General features: G+C 43.3%; 8 protein-coding genes across 8 annotated transcripts; 4 read left to right on the plus strand and 4 right to left on the minus strand.

The window, feature by feature from the left end:
* Window positions 1-101: 101 nt before the first annotated feature.
* On the minus strand, window positions 102-3,460 carry O0I10_009627 (uncharacterized protein; the record flags this gene model as incomplete). The annotated part of the gene is made up of 3 exons (XM_058489614.1): window positions 102-2,885; window positions 2,934-3,069; window positions 3,129-3,460. The coding sequence occupies 3 exons, from the start codon at window positions 3,458-3,460 to the stop codon at window positions 102-104; spliced, it is 3,252 nt and encodes a 1,083-aa protein (XP_058339650.1).
* A 400-nt stretch (window positions 3,461-3,860) lies between these two features.
* Window positions 3,861-4,334, minus strand: O0I10_009628 (uncharacterized protein; the record flags this gene model as incomplete). The annotated part of the gene is made up of 1 exon (XM_058489615.1): window positions 3,861-4,334. One exon carries the CDS (start codon window positions 4,332-4,334, stop codon window positions 3,861-3,863), a length of 474 nt encoding a protein of 157 aa, XP_058339651.1.
* A 1,857-nt stretch (window positions 4,335-6,191) lies between these two features.
* O0I10_009629 (uncharacterized protein) lies at window positions 6,192-8,273 on the plus strand (the record flags this gene model as incomplete). The annotated part of the gene is made up of 3 exons (XM_058489616.1): window positions 6,192-6,626; window positions 6,693-7,574; window positions 7,647-8,273. The coding sequence occupies 3 exons, from the start codon at window positions 6,192-6,194 to the stop codon at window positions 8,271-8,273; spliced, it is 1,944 nt and encodes a 647-aa protein (XP_058339652.1).
* A 46-nt stretch (window positions 8,274-8,319) lies between these two features.
* On the minus strand, window positions 8,320-9,371 carry O0I10_009630 (uncharacterized protein; the record flags this gene model as incomplete). Its single annotated transcript, XM_058489617.1, has 2 exons — window positions 8,320-9,002; window positions 9,068-9,371. The coding sequence occupies 2 exons, from the start codon at window positions 9,369-9,371 to the stop codon at window positions 8,320-8,322; spliced, it is 987 nt and encodes a 328-aa protein (XP_058339653.1).
* Window positions 9,372-10,264: 893 nt separating this feature from the next.
* On the plus strand, window positions 10,265-10,900 carry O0I10_009631 (uncharacterized protein; the record flags this gene model as incomplete). Its single annotated transcript, XM_058489618.1, has 1 exon — window positions 10,265-10,900. The coding sequence occupies one exon, from the start codon at window positions 10,265-10,267 to the stop codon at window positions 10,898-10,900; it is 636 nt and encodes a 211-aa protein (XP_058339654.1).
* A 1,984-nt stretch (window positions 10,901-12,884) lies between these two features.
* Window positions 12,885-13,348, plus strand: O0I10_009632 (uncharacterized protein; the record flags this gene model as incomplete). Its single annotated transcript, XM_058489619.1, has 2 exons — window positions 12,885-13,096; window positions 13,150-13,348. 2 exons carry the CDS (start codon window positions 12,885-12,887, stop codon window positions 13,346-13,348), a joined length of 411 nt encoding a protein of 136 aa, XP_058339655.1.
* A 1,244-nt stretch (window positions 13,349-14,592) lies between these two features.
* On the minus strand, window positions 14,593-15,576 carry O0I10_009633 (uncharacterized protein; the record flags this gene model as incomplete). Its single annotated transcript, XM_058489620.1, has 1 exon — window positions 14,593-15,576. One exon carries the CDS (start codon window positions 15,574-15,576, stop codon window positions 14,593-14,595), a length of 984 nt encoding a protein of 327 aa, XP_058339656.1.
* An 874-nt stretch (window positions 15,577-16,450) lies between these two features.
* O0I10_009634 (cytoplasmic tRNA 2-thiolation protein 1) lies at window positions 16,451-17,826 on the plus strand (the record flags this gene model as incomplete). Its single annotated transcript, XM_058489621.1, has 5 exons — window positions 16,451-16,634; window positions 16,687-17,040; window positions 17,097-17,336; window positions 17,394-17,569; window positions 17,623-17,826. 5 exons carry the CDS (start codon window positions 16,451-16,453, stop codon window positions 17,824-17,826), a joined length of 1,158 nt encoding a protein of 385 aa, XP_058339657.1.
* Window positions 17,827-18,291: the final 465 nt, after the last annotated feature.

The following is an 18,291-nucleotide window of genomic DNA, read 5'->3' on the forward strand; positions in this document are numbered from 1 at the left end:
ATGTTTCATGGGGATGACACCTATAGCATATTTTAACAAAGGTACCAATGAATCTACCTGAATAGCGAACAAGGTCTTTATAGTATAAAAGGTAATCTATGCTAACAAGAACTAAAGTATCCCTGTGCTAATTTACGAATGGCGTTCTCGTACATGTTTGGCGCATGATCGGTAAACATGGTTCGTGAAAAGACAATTTCAGAAAAACGTGTCTGCACATCATCACATCGTTCAAAGATGACTTGGTGAGCCCTTTTGTGTTTTCTTTTTGACCCTCTGCGCCCTTGTTGTTGCTGCTGTTGATGATGATGATGATGATGATGATGATGATGTAATTGCGGTGTTGATTCGACGAGGTAAACGGTGCTGGGAGGATACAACTTGTCAGCTCGCATGTCAGCTCGCATCGTTTTAATGAGCGCCCAAAACCATTGTTCATGATGTTCTCGATCCTCCTCATCCTCCTTTTTGCCGCTGTATCGACCAATGATGCGTGATAAAATGTCGTCAGCCACTGAACTCTCTTGTGATAAGCTGACGGCAACGTTTTTGAAATCTCTTAATAAGCCAAGACTGAGACTGGGGACAATGTCGTATCCATGGACCACACTGGTGACTAGACCACGTCCACAATAATCGCTCAACTCATGTGACATGACGCTAGGTGGGCCGTACGTGTAGCAATGAATAGGTCTACCTTCTGGCAATCCACTTGCACTGGATGTGACAAAGGGAACTGGATCACGTGCCAATGCCAAGGCTGCACCTGGATGATGGGCTTGATGTGGCTGTCGCTGCTCACTCCAAAGTACGCTGAGTAAACTAGCAACACCTGCACCGAGGGAGTGTCCACATAAAACCAAACCATAACTTGGATGAAGCGTTAACCCACGCAAGACAGCGTCGTACACTTTGCCGCGTTGATGAGCCAATACTTGGGCAGCTTCGAGCATACCACCATGTGCCATATACGTGCGACCATGATGATCAAATTCGGCGTATTCACACATCAAATCGGTAAGCACATCTCCCAATCCAAGGGTCCCTCGACACGTAAGCACCACAGCTTGAGCTGCATGGTCCACCGTTACATAATGAACAAGAGCATGTAATTTTGGATGATTGATCAAAGTCCCTTGATCCGCATAACTGGAAAGCAAAATGTCATCGACAGAGACGCCTGTATGATGAGCGAATGCATGATGATTGGCATGATGTTGTGCTGAATGTGGCAATTCTGAAGGAATATCACCAATACGTAAGATGCGCATAAACGATTCGCCATAAGCTGCACTTGCATAGCGTGAAAATCGTTCAATGTTGCGTAACAGATGATCACGTGGAAAGTTGCGTGGATCCGGCTCACTTTCGAGAGGCGAACGAGGTTTGCGTTTCTTATGACGATTGGAAGGAAGTGATGGTGAACGCACAAGGGTACGTTGACGACGTTCAACAGGTTGAGATGGTTGTTGACGATGCAAAAGCGACGTATTGATGCGTTTGTTGTTGGATGACGAAGAAGGTTGTTGTTGTAAAGTAGAAGTGGATGGAGAAGAAGGAGCTGTTGTGAAAGTTGTTGTGGTTGTAAATGTTTGTGACATGCTTGACATGCTCGTGATTGAATTGGATCTTCCTCGACGCCCCGAGATAGAAGTATGCGATTCAATGGCTACAGATGATGAATGACTAGGTTGTAAATAAAAGGATCCATTGGTAGTGGATTGATGCTGGGGTAAACTGGGTACAGGCGGTGGAGGAGATGATGATGATGATGCTGTTGCTTGCTTCTTGAGTGCTTCAGCTCCTTTTTGAAATAGGCTGGTGACACTTTTTCTTCTCGATGCCTTAAGCTTCAATCTGCCCCATGATGATTTGCGTTTGATGGTCTTGTCGTCATCTTCCACTGCTGGTGTTGATGGTAATGGTTTGCTGGATGCAGCAGGTACTGAGTATTGTGCTGCAGTCGATCTTAAGGTGGTGGATGTGCTTTCAGTCATTGTAATATCATTATCATCGATACTATCCACATCATCGATCATATCAATGCTGCCATGGCGTACAAGTCGTCGACTGCTATTATCATGAAAGGTCTGCCGTTCGACTTTTTTGCGCGAAAACGTCTTCGAGACAGCCGAGAGCATGATTTTCAGGCCACGTGATGGCTTTTGTTTCAACTTTGAGAGTGCATTGTTGGTGGTGGTGGTGGTGGTGGTGGTGTTGTTTTCATCTTCGTCTTGTTCTACTGGATGTTCGATCCATGCACCCGGTAGTGTAGTTTGCTGCTGTTCAATGACGGCCATGAATGATTCTCTATCTTCTTCATCTGTATTGACAACGACATATTTGGCACGAGGGCGTGATCCATCAGCTGCAATGGGTTGAATACGGGTCGTCTGAGTAGTCATTCGTTGTGTGGTAGTGGTGATTTCATACATGGGATATTGCTGCCAACTCTCTCGTTGCTCTTCCAATGCAAGCGATAATGAGCTATCATTCTCAGGTTGCTGTTGTTGAAGGAGTTCTTCCAGCTCATGAATGATATCCGTCGATGGTTGTTCGTGATCATCTCCTGCACATATCATCCGAGTGCCTTGACCATCCTCATCCTCATCCTCTTCATCATCCACCACAAGACCTTTCCACATAAGCGTCATTTTCATCATCTCATGCATCGTCCTCTTGTGTGTCACATTCTGCAGCACTGCAAATGCCGTCATAGCCTTCGTGAGTCCTCCCAAGATCGCCATCTTGCCCTCCTTGGCCAACTCGAACTCGGGATCCTGCATCAACTCTCCATGCACAAGCGTGACAATGGCTGAAATCGCCCGCGATGTTTCATTCGACCCGAATATCCCATCAATCACTTGCACGGATTCCTCAGCTGCCTACCCACATTATGAGAAGGGAGATGACTATCAAGTGGGGTGATTTACCTTGAGACCAGTTTGGATGGTATTGGAAGTAAACTGAAGGCCGGAAAGAGCAAATAACTCTGCCAGTGTGAAGGTATGATGGATTAGATACACACCAAGACTCGTGTACTTGTCCAAGACTTGAAGAAAGCCACCTCTATAGTTGATCTTGCATGTCAGGCAATAAATCGTTATATATCTCGCTTCATACCATACCTTTCAGCGTCGATCATATCGTCGTCATCTTTGGGATACGTTAATGCATGGACCTTTTTGGCAGTGGATATGGCACTGATTAACGCTTGTCTTGACAGCCCGAATGAAAATACGGTACTGTATTTTGCAGCCTCGAATAAGGCTTCCATAAACAAGGCGGAACATCGTAGGGATAATCGAGTTGCTAAGGATACGGCGGTAATAAAGTTTGCAATATTGCTTGGAAGCAATGTGCTGGTGGTGGTAGTGATGTATGTTGCTGGGTTGTATGCGACCACTTTGGAAGAATCATCCTCCGCTGGTGTATTTTGTTGGGTGTCAGGCACCACCATGAAGAGAAAATAAGGAAAGGAAAGGAAAGGAAAGAGAATCAATATGTGCCCGTGTGTGCGTGTGCGCGTGGAAGAGAAGGGTCCTGTTAGCCCCATCCAACACACAAACAATAAACACACATGAGAGAAAGAGAGGGTTCATGGTTGCACATACGAGCATGTGATAACGATACAGCAATTGAACTTTCAGGCACAGTTCATTTGATGATTACATTACTAACAGCTAGGTATCACAAATCATCTCACTTTTGATAGTTCAATGCTAAATGCTTTTACTGTACAAATCTGACCCAGCCAGGGGATGCACAATGAATGGTCTATATAATAAAATTGGGTTGGCGTCTATGGAATTTTGATGTACAACAACATGGGATCTATCTCTATCTTTATCTATGCTTGTCTAAAGTATGAAGGGTACATCGTTGTTACGTGCTGCTTTTCTAGCACGAGCTTGATATCGTCGTGTACGCGCAGCTGTTGCAGCCGCCACCGCTGCTGGCAGAATGACTACTGACAAGGCCACTTGATGCTGTTGCTCTTGAGAGGAGGGCACCATAGGCTCTTCATCGCTGCTGCTGATCTCATCGTCATCTTCTTCTTCCTCAAACGACGCTTCGCTGAAACTGTCGTCATCATAAAAGGTATCAAAGTGACTAGTAACGGGGGTCAACAGCGTGTTCTCGGAAATAGTGCTTTGTGAACGTGCACATGATGATATTGTTGTTGTTGGATGATAGATGGGCTCTTCGAAAAAGATGGGGTGTTCCTTATGATGATGGGGTGTAAACAATCGCGATAAGCGCTCTTTGATTGTTAACCGCTCTACTGCAATGATACGAGGTTCTTGACGGCTGCAATAGTATTGAAAAGACATGTTGTAGGTGATGATTGGGTGTGTGTTTTGATTAAACTATTGGTGATGATAGAAGAAACGAATAGCATGGTCAGACCTTTTATATGTAAAACATATGGGGATTGATCCCACCAGGGGTTGGGGGAAGGCAGCAGAGAAAAAGAGAAAGAGAAAGTGGCAGGGGCGATCATCCATAACATAGAAGGTGCGTGTTAATGGTCTTGGCCATTTATTCAAGGGGGGCAAATACATGCATGCATATAAGGCATACGCAAAATCACCATGTAGGGTAACAAGGTGCTTATTGCGGCTGCTGTTCATTGTTCCTTTCCGTGCCTATTATTTTATCTTCTCCTGAAGCCAAATCGCGGGGAAGCACCCATAAATAGCATACAGCACGGCCTCAGCATTTCCTTTGGGACAACGTCGCGTATGTATTCTAATGCTGCTAAACATGCTGCTTTTCATAACCTTCCACGTAGCCAAGGACAGAAAAAAATGTGATCTCCATCATCTACATCACGCATCCCCCCTTATTTTGCTGAACATCGAGAGAGAAGGATGCTGCTACATGTATGAATTCCATTGTCTTTCTTCATCATTTATGTATGAGTCAAGCTAAGGGCATGACTTCTTCTTACGATACTGTAAATATCGGATGCTGATTATAGGCTGCTATGTAGATCAACTACAAACATGTAAAGGCAAAAGTGGCCGTGCGTAGCCATTTGGATAAAGAAACAACTACTTTTGGAAACATCCCGGTTATGCCGTTCATGCCGAGAAAACCGAGAGCATCCATACATTATCCCGGGTTTCCTTACAAAGTAAACTACACACATTTCCTTCCCCCCTTGAACCCCTTGGGATCTCCCATCGCATTCATCCCCGCCTACTTTTGGTTAAAGGATTCAAGCATATTCACCAAATGAGTGTCGCCCATACAATCAGTGCACTAATTTGGACCATGATCCGTGGTGGAATTTGTCTCTATATACATACAATGGGCAATAAGTGATTTGGATGTCAGAAATAACCATGATGCCCGTAACACATTGAAAGATGGCAGTCATTGTCAAATACAAATCACAGTGGGAGAAACTTTGATGTTTGAATTTAGACGCGAAGATTTAGTACTTAGAATGGTCTTGTTGCCCTGAGTCTGTTATTGCTACCTGTCGGGTATACTATGTCACAGTGTGCTCCTTTTCATTTCTTTCCGCTGATGCGCTTTCTTTATGCTTAGCTGCACTATAGCTTTTGGTATTCCATTCTATCACTTTTTGACTTGCTGCTGGTCTTATTATAATAAAGCACGTATCGCATCACATAGACACTGTAATACAAAAAAAAGGGGAACAATGAGAATCTATGGCTGACCACAAATATTAGTAGACGCACGAGCTCTGTTTTATAGGGCCGGAAAAAAGGTATCTTTGTAAAGGATACTACGTATGAGGCGTTTGACGGTGTTGCGAGTAATCAATGCGCGCCATGGCCGAGTGATATAGCATACTACCTCAGACTGAAAGTTGCCAACATGGTGCATTTAGCAATATCCGCAAAGCACAAGCTCGTTATAAGCGAAATCGATTAATTTATAGAGAGGTGGATAGCAGTCAATCGTCATTTTAGTGAAGGGTAGCTACAACTACTTTTATTACTTGAGCGCCACCATGTGTATAAAGAGAACAATAGAGCTCCGTCACCCATTCAAATTATGTATTGCGCCTAGCCCATTTTGCATGGTCAGAGATCAAAGGGAACGTACTTACAATAGCTCCGCAGTAGGGCTGTTGCCATGGCTACACGAATATCTCCATATCTGAATAAGGCTGAATACCTCGAGGCTGATCACTTTTACCTGCTTCTTTTTCCATGTCAAGCCCTTTAATGAACAATAGCAGTCGCTCTTCGTCATGGTCGAGTTTGAAAACGACGACAGTCAACCTCGATGAACGACAACTGTTTGACGACATGCACGCTGCACGCCATGCACTCGATCTGTTTTTGAATTCTCGCATTGTTGAAGCTGAAGCTATATTACGACCCGAGTTGTGCAAAACATCCATGTACTATTCGCTCGGCAAAGCTGTCTTGTTGGCGCTCAAGAGCATGATGACTTTTCAAGCGGCAGATTTTGGGGAAGCCATTGTTGCATTAAAACAAACAGTGCAGTTGGCTAATACGGTTATCAGCAAGAGCCAATCAGCTGAAAGCAATGGTTGGTTCCTTGATGGATTGACATCTTGGATCAAGGGTGGATTGACAGTGGAACGACTAGAAAATATGAAACCGATTGCTCGGCATGCTGTAAGTGTTTACATGTTATGGCTGTCATCTTGAATGGGTGCTAATTCATTTTGGGTATCATTGCAGGAGTTAATTCAAGCTGAAGCACATTTGCTCAAAGCCATGCTATGCATTGTCCACGATGAGAGTCTCATGTCTTTTTTGCGTGAAGGTCTCAACATTCGTCAGAGCTACATTGCCTACACCGTACTGGAGTCATTTATTCAACAAACGAAGATGCCCCTTGATCCACATTTTACATCAGGCGTCTGCTTTGGTATTGGCTCCTTTAAGCTCATGCTATCATTGCTGCCCAAGACTGTTTTACGTCTTGTCGAGTTTATCGGATTCTCGGGTGATCGCACACAAGGAATGAAGTTGCTTGAATCCAATGGAGGATGGGACGACTACAAAAGGACTGGGAATGAACCTAGACTTCAGGGTCCGGATGAAGGATTACGCCGACAATTTTCGGACATGATGCTGATCAACTACCACCTGGTCATTGCTAAATTGGTACCTGTGTCAGATGCTGATGAACCTCTCGCTTCTGCCGTTCTTGATTACAACCTTAAGTTATATCCGAATGGCGTCATCTTTTTATTCTTTCTCGGCCGTAAACTGTTTTGCGAGACAAAACTTGATGAAGCGGATGAAGCGTACACTCGAGCTATCAACACACAAAAGGATTGGATACAATTACAGCATATTGGTTACTGGGAACGTGGATGCATCAGCATGGTTCGTGGCGACTGGAAATTAGCGGTGGATATATATGGCATTTTGCACAAGGAGAGCAATTGGTCCAAGGCAGTGTACATGTATTTCAAAGGCGTCGCACTATTCATGCTTGCACAAAGCGAATCAGATGGAAGCAAACGTAAGGATTTGATCTCTCAGGCACATGACATCATGGAAAGGGTTCCTGAATCAAGACAAAAAATCGCTGGCAAATCAATCCCACTTGAGGTAGAATAGACTTTTGATATCGTGAGGGGGTGTTTGGCGTATACATCAAGCTAATGTGATAATTCATGCTAGAAATTCGTTGCGCGGAAAGCACGCAAGTTCGTTGATCAAGCCAACTATCTTTTGTTCCCTGATCTCGAAGTATTGAATGCATTTGGTATTAGCGACTATATCCCTATTCCCTTACTACGAGCCAACATCCATCGAATCGACCAAGAATTGAACAATGCTCCTCATGCTTCTGCCGACGATGTGTGTCTTGCCTATTATCTTCGCAGTGTTATGGCTCGACGGCTTTACATTCGGTCCTCTGATAATCAACATGAACAACAACAGATGCGGGAGATTCATCATCAATCCATAACAAACGTATACAAACAAGCGCAAGACATTGTCCTGGACCATTATGTTTATTACTTCAGCCGCTATGAGGAAGCTCGAATGATGATTTTAGATGGGGACTATGATGGTGCTGAAGCTAGTATCAACGTGATTCTCAAGGCCAATGAGAAAGGACAATACAATATAGGGAAAGGAGCCAAAGCAAAGAGTAAATACAGCTTGGAGAACAGCCTACTATTTAGGTGCCACAACTGCCAAACTGAAATCCAGACATTGCGTGCATCTGCCACCAAGCTCATAAACAGCGAACATTCTACCACTAGTAGCGACTCGTTTGCATCCGCAACATCTTCATGATAGATAAAGAAACCCATATTTTATTATTATTAATTGGAAAAAAAAGTCAATCATTGCTGGGTTGAGATTGCTTGTGGATAGCAGATAGAATGTCTCGTCTTGAAAACCCTGCCTTTTTCATAACTTGGATCAATTCAATCTGTGTTTGCATTTCTGCCACTCTGCTAGAACGATACTTTCTTTCCTCGACATACAGCCTTCTTTTTTCCGCCAATTGGATTGTTTTCATCATATGATGCATACGCCGACTTTTTCGACGCAGCAGCTTAATAACCCTTTGCATCTCTGACAATGATTTCATGGAATCGTTGTGATCGTCATCCTGTTGACGTTGTTCATTTCTGTGATCCATTTCTTGTCGAGGTGGTCTCGATGATGTCGTAGGTGCAGAATGTGGAGACGATGATGGCGAGGTGGTTTTTGGGACACATTCACCTTCTTGGTTATGAAGGCGAGTGGATGATGATTCAGTGATGGAGAATGTTGGATCACCAGAAGAAATCGATGTAGTTGTCGTTGGTGAATCGTCCGACGAAATCGACATGGCTGATGATGCTCGTTGTAGAGGAGGGGACTTTAGTGGATTATGTCGCTGTTGTTGTTGACCAGTATCCTCATTACTTGGTGTTCTTGCTGTTGCTTGCTTTCCCTCTTGATCTCGTATCTCCATCATCCCTCGCTTTAAACAGGCGACGAAACCATGATAATTTGGAAAAACCTCGACGATGTCTACTTATGAACCCCAGCCACTCTCAGTGCCACAGCTACAACACTACAACTTATATATCACATACCATCCTCAGTAGCTCCTTCTTGCTGCATACGTTGCCCTAGTTTCAGTAGCTGGTTCCACCTTTGAATACGCTTATATGTAGCTTCAGAACTACGTGCCGGACTGCTTGTCCTGTTGACATAGCTACGAATGTCTGCAATGAAGTCCATCATTCTCTCGGCCTTGATATTGCCATTCCAGTAACGAATAAAACGAGCAGCATTCCCAGGCTCTTGGAGCCAATTCAAAATGGCATCGTCGCCGCTCGTCCCACCATCTGGCTGATCAGACGTTGTCCAAGATCGAAGAGACCGCTCCGTGGCCATTGTTCAGTGTTCAATTGTAGACAAGGTTGTGGTTGTGGAAGGTTGCGTGATAGGAAGCCACGTAACAATACTTTGCAGCTGTGCTTGTATGTAGACTTCATCTGTTTACCTTTCCATGTTACACATGTTGCCCTTCAATACAATCAACGTTGCATCAACATCCTCTCTTTTATGCTTGCCTCTCGTGAATTATGAAATTTGATGTTATGGAATCCAACACAGGTGTCAAAAAACATCACATGCACCTGCTTTATAGTTTGGGCCATTATGTAGTATATCAGCTAGTGATAGTATCCATAGGAACCACTATTAGCTTCAGCTGTTACCCCATTACCATCCAATAAACGATCAACGTTCAACAATTACCATAGGGTTATGTATATGTTTCTGTGCCCTTTGAATAATGCTGTCGTAGGGATATGTTTGCTATCTACGTGATGATGGTTTGATGTATTGATCTTTTACGTGTAGTAGCTACCATGACGACAAAGATGTGCGTTTATTGGTTGTTAAGAGGACAAAGAAGATATCCACAATAAGCGCCGCTACTTCTCTTTGTCTTACTTGCTGGAACAGTAGATTTCTTTGTATGCGGCATATAGTAGTAGCCATCGGGAGTATACATGATTCGATAATTAGCTGTTGTTTGCGTGTGGGTGTGCACTATTCATTCCTTAATACCCGCTCCCAAAAAAAAGGGAAATGGAGAGTCCAGTCGTAATCAATCAGGTAAAAAATATTGTTCATCTCGATAAATGAAATGATAAATCAGTCCAGAACTTGCAGACGGAAAACGAAGCTGGGTTGTTTGATACCTTTAAATAGCTTAAGACATCCATTCACCCAAGATCACTTTTTCTCCTTGTTCTTTCCTTTCTTCACACATCCTGGAGATGTCTTTGCGACCTACAATCCTTTTCCCTCTATTTTTGTTTTTCATCCTACTATGTGCTTCATTTGCCAGTGCATATACAGCAGATGAGACAATCGAAGAATTACATCGACTTTTTAAACGTGAAGACAAGCTGCCTTATGATTCGCTACCCAGCGACAAATGCAACGTTCCCACCGTGTGCTCCAATATCCAATCACCAGTGAACTGCCGTTGTAGCGATATGCTAACAGTATGCCAAAACAACAATGGCCAATACTGCTGGGGTTCGCAGCTGCTTAATCAAACGACCGGATGTCCAGCCGTACCTGAATCGTGCAGTGCACAATTCAATGGTACTGCAAATTGCCTTTGTAACGGCGATACCGTTTTGTGTGTTGACGGCTATAATCATTACTGCTATGGAAATTATCAAGGGTCTTCGGCTGCTCCTGGTAGCTCAGCTGCTAGCAGCGCATCCGTGTCTCTCGATACTATCCCAACCACAGTATCCTCCTTGTCGGGCAGTGGTGGTGATGCCAATCAATCCAACAACCCATCATCTGATTCTGGCGCACAATCACCTACTTCCTCATCTTTGGCTGCCTGGACTTTGCTAGCCCTTACTGGATCCACCGCTTATTTTGTTACTCTCTAGACACGTACACCCCTGCTGCATATCCACATACAACACATATGGCTGCAATAGCTGATTACTCTTCATTCCTTACCTTGACATTTCCCATGCAATATTATAAACTATACATATATAAACGTACATTGATGTAATGGATGTAACAACAATTAGCGTAATCATTTGCCAAATAAGGTTTGGTGTGTGGCAGAAGGATGGCTCACCTATGCTCTGGAATCTCGTTTCACCATCCCATTGGGCTAGAACCTGCATTGAGAACTCGAGACCAAAGATATCATAAACCTACCCTCTTGCCTTCCCAGCTCGGCTATTCTTCCATGCTACTATTGTGTAGAAATAAATTGTTACAATAAACTTGGTACCAATATGAATACTTTTACATAGCTTGTAGAGAAATGGCACTATTAGAGTATTAGTATACCTCGCAATGTGTGAAAAAAAGAGTCCCCAACAGGATCTCATTGATGCTGCAATGTCTCTTTTAGGCAATTCTCAATCTTAATTCTAGTGTCGGGTATATAGTATGCCAATAGAGACGGATGCAACATGATGTGGGTGGTGATGGTCATATGCGTACGTATGTAAAAGTCCCCTTGTACTTGCATTGTTATTGTGGTGGCATCCTCTCAGGCCTTTTGGCTAAGATCAAATGTTATTGTGGTGGACACGTAAAGAAGATAAAGACAAGGGACAATAAAGAAGTACAGTGAGGCTATGAACTACCGATTTATTATGTGTATGGGTGTCCTTATATACAAGTTACGAAGAATGAGAATGGGAATGAGAATGAATGGTATGTACAGATGTTGTGATTATTATGTCGGGACCAGCCCTTTGTATGATGCATGAATGTCACAAGGATAACGCATTTCACGCAATTACTTGCACATTACTCCATTTTGCCTCACCTCTTGAACATTGGTTGGTGTTGGCCATGACACACGATTGCTTTGACCTTGCCACTACTCGAAAGCCGTTAAATCACCACCATGGGAGTTGGGAGTGGTTCTCCTTGCTGCCATCGGAACTTCCTGTATTACCCAACGGTCTTGGATTTGCCATGTTCTCGTGATCCGATCATTCTCGCTGCTTACCGGACACACATACCAGTATTAAGAGCAGGCTGACAACATGGTAAGTCACCTTTATAATAATGGGGATGTGCATTAGGCGTACAAGTGATCACCTGCTCTAATTTGGCCGATGGATGTATGCATAAACAACCTTGCACTAGGCTCTTCAGATTTAATCCTGGTATATGCGCCCCATCACTTTATCAGCTCATGCATCAATTTATCAATGCATCATCCCCAACACACATAAATAAAGGATGTTGTCGCCGCCCATCATACTCGCACACATCTCTTTCCTCTGCCATACTTCTTTGATTGCGTACAAGGTCAAATTTCCAAGGTTTGTGTGTATCCCATTGCTTGCAAGCTTTGTGAAGAAGCTCTGATCTTTGTGGTCTTTCGTAGTGCTTCTTTGTATTGTGACCGCCATTATGATATTGTATTCTTGTAACGAGGTAAAGCCTGATCATGTTGCTTGATGAGTCACTACTCATACACGCTCCTTGGGAAGCCGTTAAATCACCGCCATGGGAGTTGGGGGTGGGGTTCTTCTGCTGCCATCGGAACTCGCTTGGTCGAGGTTGAATATTTTATGCACTTTTCCTGTGTTACCCAACGGTCTTGGATTTGCCATGTCCTCGTGATCATCCGATCATTCTCGCTGCTTACCGAAACACCCATACCAATACTAAGAGTAGGTTGACAACATGGGAAGTCACCTTTATAATAATATGTGGCTGCGAGCGTTCCCAAGTAAAGAAGACCGTCATGAGTTACTCACTAAAAATGCCACACAAATGCCTGACATTGATCCTGAGCTCAAACGTTACCTTGACTCATACGTGGACAAGGTACTTTTCCTTTTGCAGTGGTGATTGTATGGAAGGGCTCACAATAGTGATAGAATACGTTCGATGAGATCCTCGATCATTGTAGAAGCACTCATTATCACCCAGTCAACAAATGATCTGCACTGGGCGCAGAACACTATGGAAGCTTCTTTACTACTTCATGCTTTTCCTGGCAAATATTTCCCTATCACTGACCAAAGTGAATCCGATGTTTTGAAGAATTTGTGGCTATTCATCGATAAAGCGTTCGATGACACAGCAATTAACACCCGGAGGTATGTTGTTTTCTTCTCAGTGGACTATCGTATCTAACCTGTGATGCAACTAGTGGTGAAATCGAGAGTTCAGCATCATCAAATCGTCGCAACTTAGGTCTGCCTCGTGGTCACCGAAAGTTACATGGACATAGGGCTGACCTACTGCTAAAATGCACGGCTGGGGAGTTGGGCGCTGCGAGGCTGGTCGACAAGACGAAGGATACCAAGGCGCCAAAGAACGACGTGAAGCAGAGTTACATAAAAGCTTAAGGATACGTTGTGCGCTCTCTTCAAATCATCTCCAAAGGCAACTGGCCTAATAATACCTGCATTTATCATAACAGGTTAGTGGCATTTAGTTGTGCTTTTTTATAACTTAATCTCTCTTTCACGTATTTTACAGGCACATAACTCACGCTTCTCTTAATGGATCGTCCATCGCCTTACATATGCAAGACGACGAGATGCAGATCAATGTTTTATCCGAGCTCTTTAGACTCATTTGCAGCTGATATGGGATCATTGATATCACTCATCAATCAAGCCAAACACATCGTAAAGGACAATCACAATGCCGTCATGCGCAAAGAAGTGGTGGGGGCTATTGTTGATGACTCATTTCTCGACGACTCAAACGTAAAGTTATTACCATGCCCGAGATCCCCGATCAAATCAAACAAACGGCAACGGTTACTTTGATAGCCAACTTTGCAACTCTGCAGGTCTTTATCTCTTTCTGTCTCTACCGTGTATCTTCGTTCACCTATATCGCTATTGGTACTTTGCTTCTCAAATTGGCAAGAAATTGGCTTAAGTCTCGCTGCTTACAGTAAATCACATCCTTACATTCCTATGTACATTTTATTGACATTACACATGATATAAATACATTGATAGTCAAGCACGCATATCCCTCTTTTGCATCCCTGCATATATACTGCTTTCAGCCTTTTGGTGATTCTAAGTGGCTCCAATTGCTCGCTTCGCTTGTAAGTATCGAATAGTTTACCACTACGATTGGAGGATCGCTTGGGTCTACGTATATGCTTTTATGCTGTAGTTAGCAGCCCGGTCACTCGCTTCGCTCGCACAATAAACATGGCTTTTTTGGCAATCACGTCACTTGTAACCCTTTGGTATCCATATATTATATTATGTTTATGATGGATAACTCTGGGAACAGTCATCTATAATGATGAAACTGGTTTGTAAGTCAGTAGCAAAGCCTAACTCTGATAGCCTGCCATGTGAGTCGAGTAAAGAATATACAGGGGGAGCTATCCAAATATACATACACTGTGGTCACTAATACTGGGAATATACACAATAAGCGTATCGTACCCGAAAAGGGACAAAGAAGCTCGAAATACGGTGAGAGTCAATACGATGATGATACACTGCAGAATCACAAAAGGGAAAAGGATAGCTGTATAAATGACACAAGAAAAGCAATAAGGTACAACGTATATATTATTACAATCGAGATACATGGAAAAGTACAAAAGAGCGTCGTTTCAAATACTATAGAAATGTGTATAAATCCTACTGCAGGGATGTACCACCATTTCATCAAACTTGAACAAGTTTACTTCATTCTTGATTTCATCCACGTATTCCTGCGTAAGACGCATGCAGGAGGACTGTGGATCGGGTGATCGATCGTATTCGTAGGAGGCATAGGTATCTTGTACAAGCACCATCTTGTTGTATCTAACCTTTTTCTTTTGGAAGACAACTTGTTGCCGGTTGGTGCTATTGGCAGAGACCACAGAGATACCAGATGTAGTGGATGGGCAACCTTCACAAGGCGGTGGTGATGATCGGTTGTTGTTGTGTTTATGTGCTAAGATATAATGACGGATCTTGTTCTTGATACGTCGCATCGTACCACCACTGGTACCTCTGGATAATAATGCGTCGCCATCATCATCACTATCATCCTTGGTAGTCGAAAGATAATCAACACTAGCAGCGTGTAATTGATGTTGCTGTTGGATTTGTTGATTGCTGGATAGTAATGATTCTGGTGCCCCTTTCTTGAGAATACCTTTGGCAGGTATCATTGGCTTGGTGGAAGCAAATGAGGCTGCTGTGCATCGTTGAGTAATGGCACAAGGAAGTGATGGTGGCGGCGGTGGAGGAAGAGCCCGGGAAATAAAAAATGGTCTGCTGCTATCCATTGCTTCTTGTTGGCGATATACGTCATCCGGTGACATCCGTACAGATCCATAATGTGGTTGTTGATGATACTTTGGTTTCCCTGTTGATGCAGAGGCTAAAAATGTGGATGATGTAGTACGTTCGCGTCGCGGTTTCCTTTGTAGCCGATTGAAAGAGGACCGAGAAGGTAGTGATATCTCGTTAGCCACAAGCTCATCCAAATCGCTATCATCGTCCTGGGATGATTGATCCAAAGTAATATCACTGTAGTAAACATCATCAGGCATGGCCGTTACATCATCGATGCCTGAATCGTGATATGACTTCTTTTCTACCATGGGATGCTCATACTGGGAATATGTCTTCAATAAATAACGTGTTGCTAGAGCTGATGAAAAAAACTTACCGCAAAGATAGAGAAAGAAGAGTGATCCCGAGTTTGGCATGCAACAGGTGCTGGCATAGTACCGCTATCGCAAAATGGTTGATTTCACTATCAAGCATAGATGTCTTATATATATCTTGACGAGTGTTAAAGGAGGCCGAATTGTCTCGTAGACACACGCTTGTTGCAGAGGGGAGAATACTTGATATACAACTTGGCATATGTATAAGGGAGGCAAGGTAGTGAGGAGAGATCTACACGATCTTCTTTTTTCACACACACAACGCATTGAATGACAGCTATTACCCAGTAACCGTACCCACCTCGAGGATGTCATGGAATTTGGAGCAAGTGCTTTGTTTAATGCATGTGCTATATTTACGCAGCAAGGAGTTAAGGGATGCCTGGTTAGAAGAGAAGGATATACAAACGATCTCCTCTGATGACATGGCTGCAAGGTCCAGGTTCTTTACCCTGTTGAATAAGTTTCAAGAATAATAATGCATTGGGGAGTTATCTATCTCCTTTGCACTCCTGCTCAGCTCTTCTCCTTTACCGGACCGATAGGATGAAAAGGTAACATGGTATACGTTTACTCCTGTTTTATGTGGATCCTTCCTTTGTACATCCGGCATCATGCTCTCGTTCCGAACCATCATACACACTTGATAGGACATTTATTGATTAGATGACATGTCTATTCTAACATCAACAACAAAAAAAAAATGAAACGAGAGTGGATGAAACACAGCATGATAGAAGAAAACCCAGTCGCACAAATCCACTTTTTTTCCCCACTTCCTTCACCGGCTGCGTCTTGCAAGAATATGGTCAAGCTCTGTGTACTATGTTCCAAGAATAGGGCCATGATCAAGCGCCCAAAAACTGGCCAGCAGATTTGTCAGGAATGCTTCTTTTATGTCTTTGAGACCGAGATTCATAACACGATCGTCGATGCCAATCTTTTTCAACGTGGCGAACGAGTGGCGATCGGTGCCAGTGGTGGCAAAGGTGAGAAACCAAGATCGACACCTAGCACGTTGTTGGAACTAACGCTTTGTAGATTCGACTGTGCTTGCTCATGTGCTCAAGGTTTTGAACGAACGATATGATTATGGGGTGGAACTTTTCTTGCTGTCAGTTGACGAAGGCATTACCGGATATCGGGACGACTCACTCGAGACCGTCAAACGTAACCAGCAACAGTACGATCTACCACTTAAGATTGTGTCGTATTCGGATCTATATGGTTGGAGCATGGATGAGATCGTCAAAGAAGTTGGACGCAAGAACAATTGTACATTTTGTGGTGTATTTCGACGTCAAGCCTTGGATCGTGGATCAGTCATGTTGGGTGTAGATCATATTGTCACCGGTCATAATGCTGATGATATTGCAGAGACCATTCTGATGAATAGTAAGTAGACATACGACATACATTATATGTGATATCATATGCTTATGCTTGCCAAGTTTTCAGAGGCGATATTGCTCGGCTAGGACGATGTACTGAGATTGTGACTCAAGGGGAGAGCAATATTCGAAGATCCAAACCCTTCAAGTACACTTATGAAAAGGAGATTGTCATGTACGCTTATTTCAAGAAGCTCGACTATTTTTCAACCGAGTGTATCTATTCGCCAGATGCTTATCGTGGACATGCAAGAACGTTCTTGAAAGATCTCGAATCAATTCGACCAAGTGCTATCATTGGTATGAATAACATTGATCAACAATGTACACATGTAAGCTGACTTGGATTTTTTTTAGATATTATCCATTCAGGAGAAGCCTTCCAAATCAAGTCTGATGTCAAAATGCCTACACAAAAGACTTGCCAGCGTTGTGGTTACATGTCTTCGAATGATATATGCAAAGCATGCGTCTTGTTGGAAGGTCTGAATCGTGGTTTGCCACAATTGGGCATTGGTAAAGGCACACGTGTAGTAAGTCGATCGTATTATCATGATTGGCTTTTCGTTAACAGCTATTTTCATAGCGACGGATGCAGGCGTCCGTGACAGCTGATCAAGCAGCGCCAGCTCGCAAAACCGTTCAACACTTTTCAGAGATCCAACGAGATACTTCCATCCCGCAAGTGATCAAGCCACGTGATCCAGCAATGGTCAATACACCACCACCCCGAGTACCCACCCATATCCTAAACGATGATTCTCCAACCAAAAAGGACTTGACTTGGTAAAATCTAATAATAAAAGTAACATGATTCTTAGGAATCACTTGTAACTAGATATTCATGGTGGATTGGAACTGTAAAACAACTTTTTTTTTCTTTACTTTTTGCATATAAACTACTATCTACAGGACCATAGAGATAGAGAAGGGGGGAACAAAGGACAGGCAGGGACATAGATGGTAGCACAAGGGCTGCATAAATCACAAAAGATACAAAATGATAAATAACAAGGAGAGTGGATAAAAGAATGGTATACACGTGGAACGGGGTGGGGACAAGAGCTATTTAAAAAGAGGGTAACACGCTTGGGAAATGACGAAAAGGCAAGGGATTCATACAATACAATACGGAAGTTTCAGGTACGAACAAAGAGTGAAAGGGAATATGTAGATAGGTACGTGTGTATGCGTGTATATGTGTATGTGGCTGCAATAAAAAAAAGAGGGGAATTGACAAGGCAACAGGTTATGT

Source organism: Lichtheimia ornata, assembly GCF_029851405.1.
Source record: "Lichtheimia ornata isolate CBS 291.66 chromosome Unknown scaffold00057, whole genome shotgun sequence".
Taxonomy (NCBI): Eukaryota; Fungi; Mucoromycota; class Mucoromycetes; order Mucorales; family Lichtheimiaceae; genus Lichtheimia; species Lichtheimia ornata.